The 7,526-nt window shown below is 41.2% G+C and overlaps 1 protein-coding gene across 1 annotated transcript; it reads left to right on the top strand.

Annotated features, from left to right (window-relative positions):
- The first annotated feature begins 1,050 nt into the window (after positions 1-1,050).
- Positions 1,051-7,281, top strand: EIF4H (eukaryotic translation initiation factor 4H). The gene is made up of 6 exons (XM_010282128.1): positions 1,051-1,276; positions 2,258-2,322; positions 2,430-2,529; positions 3,200-3,265; positions 5,127-5,285; positions 5,385-7,281. Exons 1-6 carry the CDS (start codon positions 1,051-1,053, stop codon positions 5,519-5,521), a joined length of 753 nt encoding a protein of 250 aa, XP_010280430.1. The 3' UTR covers positions 5,522-7,281.
- The last annotated feature ends 245 nt before the right edge of the window (positions 7,282-7,526 follow it).

The following is a 7,526-nucleotide window of genomic DNA, read 5'->3' as shown; positions in this document are numbered from 1 at the left end:
TGTTCCATTGTGCTTTCAAATGCACAGCGAGCCCCTGGGAAAGGGAGCAGACATGAACAAAGCCCAGTGAAAGTAAGACGTTGAAGAGAACATGGGCAGAGTAGTAGGTAGGCATCTCAGGTAAAAGTCAAAGATTGCTTAGGTGGGGCAAATGGTGTTGGAACCAGTGACCATGGCATTGTGTGGCCTAGAAGTCCAGGAGCTATAACTTAAGGTTGCCTTTTGCCCACAGTACAAATCTTGCTGTCTGTACAGGAGATCAAAATTAGCTTTAGAAGTTTAGGCTCCACAGGAAATTAACATTATATGTTTTATTAATACAGTAAAGGATTTAGCTGGTATGCTGTAGTTCCTCAGCAGCTAATGCCAATAGCCTTACTGAGACTGAGGGAAAAGAGAGAAGACAGCCTAGTTTACCTCGATCTGTAATTCACAAGGCATGAAGGAAGAAATAAATGTCCAAATAGCACTGAAACTGTGTTTTCTGCCTTGGAACAGCTCGCTCAACCAAATTTATGTGATCAATTCAAAGTATTCCAGTCCAGATATCTGGTAGTTAGGGCAATAACGTCAGAGTTAGGATGAGGTATTTCTGTTAAGCTAAATGCTGCTGAAACAATGTAGATGGTTGTGGAATGGATGTTGATAATATACTAATTAAAAGCATTGGATCCAGCACAATTTCAGGAAAAGCTGAAGAGCCTGTGCCATGGAAGTATTTATTCTCTGCTATTCTTAAAATCTAGTCTAGGATGTGTTTTTTAAGTAGTAATGTTTTTGAGTAGAGGACAGTAGAGAGAACCTTATGTTGCTTTTCTTAATGGATTGCAGGATGAGAAAGAAGTTCATTCATCACTTTGTTACTGAGTTCACCTGCAATGTATTTAAATATATTGTTCATTTTTTTCCCACTGAAGTACTGGATCAGGTAATACTAGAAAGGAGTTGGCCAATAGTGGAGGTGGCAGGTACAAGCAAAGGGATAGAAAAATTAACCAAAGCTGTAGAAAAATCCACTTCCAAAAAGTCAGATAGCCTGAGCGGTGCTATATGCACTGGGAGTCGTGTTCCAGAGACTGTGCTTTTTTCAACAGGTCTCGTGGTGGTGGCCTTGGTTCCCGCAAACAGAAAGAGCTGCCAACAGAACCCCCTTTCACAGCATATGTGGGAAACCTACCCTTCAACACTGTTCAAGGAGACATAGATGCCATCTTCAAGGATCTCAGTGTAAGGAGTGTACGACTAGTCAGAGACAAGGAAACAGACAAATTTAAAGGTGAGTGTTTGGAATTTTAGTTGTAGGAGAAAATGAGGAACTTCTAAGGTCACTTTAATCAGGAATTTCAGTCTCTACAGTGCAGTTAGCTTTTTGATCTGTGTTTTGTTTTTTATGTTGCCTTATGCAGGTTTCTCACTCACTAACAAAAACCCATTTCATTTGAATGAGATTCACTGTTACTTCCATCACCTTAAGATACAGACTAACCTGAGTGACAAGAGTCAATATTTGCCCTGCCATAAAAGGACTTTCTCAAACATTGTTCATCTTGTGTGAATTCTAACAAAGCTGAAGCGTCTGACCCACTTAAGATCCATGACCTTAAGTGTTGAGTACTTAAACAATCTTTCTTTAGTTCAGAAGGCTCCCATTTCTTTGGGTCTGTCTCTTTTTTTAGTAAACAAGGAGAGAAAGCAAGTAGATAAACTATTGAGACAATTGTTATAGAGGGTGCAAACCTGATTTCCATTGGAATTGGCCAGTGGAAAGGCAGTATATTTCTAAGTTAGTTTTAGGGGTGGAAAAAGGCTTAACTTGCGTAACAGAGGGTCTTAGAAAAAGAATGAATTTCACTAAATGATGACACAAAAAGACTGCTGGCCAAGTAGGTACTTCAACTGCTTGTTTAAAAATACTAGTAACCAAATGTCAATATTCATCTAAATAACTGTGTAAAGGCGTAGATCAAATTGATCTGCAGTGAGAAGCCTATAGTAAAGGGAATTCATCGGGTTCTTGGCATTCGCATAGTGCCCATACAGAGTTCTATTTCAGGATTTGTCCCCATCATTAATAGGCATAGGCAAATGCATTCATCGTTAATGATGTTTGGTTTCTGAGTTGCATGTCTTGCACTTTACCAAATCGTAGCTCATGTTTGAAAGAGAAGGGAAGCTATTAGCAGATATGCAGGAAGAGTAGCTTCTTACAAAAGCCTTTTAAAGGTGCTGGCATTAACTTCTGAGGTTCTTCTTACAGGATTTTGTTACGTAGAGTTCGATGAGGTGGAGTCACTCAAGGAAGCTCTTACGTATGATGGTGCAGTAAGTATGCTTGCAATTAATTTGTGAAATGAAAAGTCTCAACACGTCTCAAACTCCTTTGTTTGGAGTTGGTACATTCTGAAGAGATTCTCCCCTTTATTTAACAGCTTTTGGGTGATCGATCACTCCGAGTGGACATAGCAGAAGGCAGAAAACAGGATAAAGGTGGCTTTGGCTTCAGAAAAGGTGGCGGTCCTGATGACAGAGGTGACTTCCATTTTTCTGAATAGCTTCTTAAACATATAATGGTTGTAGTTATGACTTCTGGTGCTAACTAATGCTAAGACAGGGCATGCAAGTAAACACAAAGATTATGTAGGAATGAGAAATGTTATATGTATTTACCCATTTCTAACCTAGCTGCTGCCGCTCCTGAAATGTCTGGAATAGATGTGCTTTGTGTCCAAAAGCTGAACATGTTGTCACTCCTAGCCCAGGAAGTGAGACCAATACCCCTAGTAATGTACAGTGTCTTGCAGAGGACAATCATAAGCCCAACAGTCTGATCTGCTACTATTTTATTTTGTTGTAAGAAAAATGAGTAAGCTAAGTAAGCACAAAGTAGACAAGTACTTATTTTGGACTATCTCCAGTTTCACTGTAAAAACAGGCTTTGCTATAGTTGAAGCTTCATTGAACTAGATGCGCTACACGTTTCCATTGAATGTGTGTTAGAGAAACTTTTCTGACCACTTGTTCTTGATTAACTTAAACTGATGTTTTGTTCCTATGGAAAGGAACTTGGTAGTACCGAAACGAAAGGATTTTCAAGCAGCATGACTTTGGATATTGAAGGACTGAAACTTTGGTTTGGTATCCCCTTGATCAGCCTTTCCCACAGCTTTAGACCTGAACACAATTGTGGCTTTTTTCCTAGGAATGGCAGGAGGTTCCCGAGAATCCAGAGGAGGTGGATGGGATTCCAGAGATGACTTCAATTCTGGTATCAGTATTAACACTTATACAGATAGGCAGCCTAAAAAGCACAGAGTTGTTCTCATTTTCATGTCAGCTACATTTGTCCCCATTACTGTTTTGATTGAGTCTACTGTGTGCCAACTTTGGACATCCTGCAGCTGCAGTGGGATTCTTCAGGGGGAATCTTCCAGTGCCTTATAACAGAGGAAAGTCTCTTGATCGTAAATATTATGAAACAATCCTAAATGACAGAATGCTTGTTCAAATGTAGCCTGTGGCATCTAGGTTTTAAGCATTTCTCAAACATGAGGCCCAGTACATTTCTGAATAGTAGCAGAAACAGACAGATCATGTGGAAAAGCTGATACTGTATTCTTTCAGAGCAGAGGCTTTCACCCTCTTAAGGAGATGTGAAATCATTAGATGTGTATCCCTGAAGCAACTGACTTCTCCAAAGATGTATTAGTGTTCCAAAGCACTTTTAAATGCAGAATGTTCCTAAACTTCTAGACCTGTTACAGTAATTCAAGTTGCAGCAAATGACTGAGCTTGCTGAGTGGCAGGTAGTGATGGAGCCACTGGGTTTGCTCTTGACTTCCAGTCAGTTTCTAGCTATTGGAATCCAGGGTGATATTAACACAATTTCTTTTGTCCTCTGAAATCGTGGGTTTGGTCCATTTTCTGATGGGGAGATGTTGGCAAGTGCAACTTTGCAATGTCTGGTCTCTGCGTGAGTGGAATGGACAATGTAGAAGGAGCGGTACTGAAGTGTGCCCTGGGCACGAGCATGAAACTGAAGCATGGTGCTGGAGAGGCTTGCTACAGTGCTGCGCTTAACCTGCCTTTGTAGCTAAGCATTCTGGTGTCACAGCTTTATGTCTTTCTTGGCAGCTTCAAATGCAGATGCATTTCAGCTTGTTAGATGCTGGATGAGTGATTTGCAAGCCAAAAGTTTAGCATTTAAGTCTTAGTTGCTACAGAAGCTTTTCTTCTCAGGTTGTACAGCCCTGCTCTGGATTGAGTCTTTAAAGATGGTTGTTTGGCACTGAAGTGAAGGACAGTTCTGCAATGCTGCCAAATACTGAAGTGGGAAAGAAAATATCAGATGTGAACAAAACTTTCTCTTCCAGGTGGCTTCTAAAAAACTGAGTATATCCCTTCGGGGGTGCTGTTAGCCTAAGGTGTCCTTCTCCCATGGAGTGCAGATGATGGGGGCTTGGAGACATACTCAGGATAGTCATTGGTACAGAATGGAACTCTGGCCAGTGACAGAGTCCTTGATGTTTTTTTTGGTACATAAATGGAAGAAATGCTGAAGAACTGAAGAAAAAGTATTTCATTTACAGTGTGAACTGTTTGCTTATAGTACAACTAAAAAGCCTTTGGGTTTTGCTGTGTTTTTTCAAAGCCTTTGTTTTGTAAGGACTATATATTTCACTACTGCCTAGCTATCTTCCCATTTGCTCTCTCTTGCAGATTTCATGCTAAGGCTGTAGCCAGTGTGACCTTCTGGCTACAGCAGTACTCTGGGTACTTGTCTTGTTGTCTCTGAATTCAGCTAGTGGTGTTAGCAGTCTGAAGCTGCAGCTGAAGCTCATATTTTAAGCTGCCTTGATGACCCACTCTCCAACACTGCAATAAGCCTCTAGGTGGATAAAAGTGTTTCTGAACTTGGCATAGTATACTTGAATCATATGGATTCCATTTGAAACCTTCTAGAACGTGTTAAGAGATCTGTGAAGCAATCTGTCTGTGGACAAAGGCTCTCAGTGCATCATCTTGGACTGACAGCAGTGACTTGCAAGGTTTCCCAGTCACCCAGATAAAAATCTAGATTAAAAGTATTGCAAAATGTGCTCTTTAAATTTACTGTCTTCCGTCTTCAGGATTCAAAGATGATGACTTCTTGGGAGGCCGGGGTAGAGGAACCCGTCCTGGAGACCGGCGACCACCAGGTGCCTCAATGGGAAGTGGTGGCACTGGTCGCTTCAGAGATGGGCCTCCCCTTCGTGGATCTTCCATGGACTTCAGAGAGCCAACAGAAGGTAAACTCTGTATCTTCTGAGACTGCTGCTTTCTTTGTCAGGTTGAAGCTACTAGCCTTGACAGACAGACCTTAACACCTTAAATTTTTTTTCTTTCAGAGGAAAGAGCACAGCGGCCCCGACTTCAGCTCAAACCTCGAACAGTTGCTACTCCCCTCAATCAAGTAGCCAACCCAAACTCTGCTATCTTCGGTGGAGCCAAGCCCCGAGAGGAAGTAGTAAAAGAGCACGACTGAATTTGGGGTTGAGAGGGAATGGGGAGGCGGGAGAAAAAGCAAGACAGTACAGAGTGACTAGCTCTGCTGGAATGTCAACCCTGCAGTTTACCATTCCTGCCATCTGGCATTTGTCCTCTTTGAAACCGAAAACACAGAGCTTGTGAATGCATGTCAGCTGTTAACAAGTGGTTTTTAGTACGTTCTTGGCTTTGCTGTATCTAGTGCCTGCTTTGTGCTGAGTTTCCCTCTTCTGTTTCCTTCCGAGCAGCACAGTTGCCAGTAGATAAGACAGTGTAGCTGCTTCCACATGTGTGGAGGTCTCTGGACAAAGGTGCTGCTTCAACTTCTTCCTTTCTGGGTTTGTTTTACTTTAGAAGCGCAGGTTAGACTTAGTTACTGCCCTGTATTGTTTCCTTTGACTTCCTCAGTGCTCCTCTTCTGACCTGCATGTCTTGTTCTGTATTGCTGTGGCTCTGAAGAGGAAAACTGGAGAGTCCAGATGAGTTGAACAGAAAAATTTACAGTTCTAACCAAGTAGTGAAATACCATTTATGACAATTGATCATAGTTACTATATACAGCAGAGCCCCTTATAAAACGAAGGGGGACAGCTGCCCTTTCACACAGGTTACCAGGAAATGTCAATTTAATAGATGCAAGCAAAATGGGCTGACAAGAAGCCTGGTGAATAGGTGGTGGAATCAGTATGCATAAAGCATCTGCCAGCAGACTTGTGCTGGTAGCTGTCTGTTGACTTCAAAATGGTATGATACTACACCTCTGAGCTCAAGGTTAGTGCTGCAAAAATGTGCCTGTTTGAGCACAACTGCTCACTGGCTCTTTCTGCTTACTTTTTTTTTTGGGTTTTACATGTTTGGTAAATTTTTAAATGAAGTTTCTACAAATAAAATTGACTTTTTTATTTTTGTTCAAGGAGCGTATACTTTGCCATGCAGTATGTAATCGCCATTATCCCCTGTATTTCTTTGCCCAGTGGTGTACAGTTTTAAGACCTCTGCTTTCAGAATACCTTGAAAATGGGCAGATTAGAAATTGTTCTGCTATAGATTCTCTTGATAGGGAAGTTTGGGTGAAAAGCATCTCTAATTGCTGCATCTCTCTTCACTTGAAATGTTTCCTGCCAGTGCTATGTGGGAGGAGGGAGGGGAGGCTGGAGCAAAAGGAGATGGTTGATCTCTAAAAACAAAACCCGGATCTATAATGCTAAAGTGTAGATGTGTCCAACGCATGAGAAACTTGGGCCCCTAATGAGAGTGCTGACAGCTTTCAGATAAACCTGCCAGCACACCAGCGTGCTTGCAAGAGGAGGCTGGAAGCATGGCTGCTTCACTACCAGCAGCATCACTGCTGGTAGTGAGTGTCTTCCCTAAAGTTACCTGCGTAATGTCAGAGTCCCAGCAATTTACAGAACTACTCTTTCCTTCCTTCTGCCTCTCACTTAATCTGCTTCTGAGATAAGAACCATTTGTCTAACACTAATACTTAATTTAAGACAGACATGCATTTGTGTGGTTGTATTCCAAACCAATAATTGACCTATTTACATCTTCAATGTGGAAAAGATTTTAAGAACAAATTCCCATATAAAAACTCACCTCTAGTCAAGACAGTTGACTTTTAAATGTAAAAATGAACACGAAAAAAAGGAACAGAATTCCAAACACTTAACACATTCTGCTTCATAACAAAATAAATTTATGGATATGGTATTTTGTGAATGATCTTTTAAATAAAAGAAAACATTAAGTAATATTTAACATTGGTCTTTATTTGAGTCTGCTATAGCATGTTCCTCCCTTCAGTTTTCAAATGTTAATTTGGAAATTTGCTCCCCCATATTTTATGGGGAAGCAGTACCAGACCTGTTCTTATACAAATAAGGGGGGGAAGAAAAGATAAAGGGGCGAAATTGAATTAAACAAGTGCTGGAGCATGCAGGACACAGCAAAGTGAAAGTTGTGTACAAGTGGAAGTGAGACCAAGTTCTTTGTTCTGTGGCTTC

Source organism: Phaethon lepturus, unplaced genomic scaffold (genome assembly GCF_000687285.1).
Source record: "Phaethon lepturus isolate BGI_N335 unplaced genomic scaffold, ASM68728v1 scaffold45372, whole genome shotgun sequence".
NCBI classification, from domain to species: Eukaryota; Metazoa; Chordata; class Aves; order Phaethontiformes; family Phaethontidae; genus Phaethon; species Phaethon lepturus.
This window is presented reverse-complemented; position numbering and strand designations above follow the sequence as displayed.

Bases quoted from the DNA above. Each gene is read 5' to 3' on its own strand.
- EIF4H (XM_010282128.1), top strand. From the start codon at position 1,051: ATGCACTGGGAGTCGTGTTCCAGAGACTGTGCTTTTTTCAACAGGTCT. The intron at 1,277-2,257 runs GTGAGTGTTTGG...TTCTTCTTACAG, and splicing joins GGAAACAGACAAATTTAAAG to GATTTTGTTACGTAGAGTTC. The intron at 3,266-5,126 runs GTATCAGTATTA...TTCCGTCTTCAG, and splicing joins CAGAGATGACTTCAATTCTG to GATTCAAAGATGATGACTTC.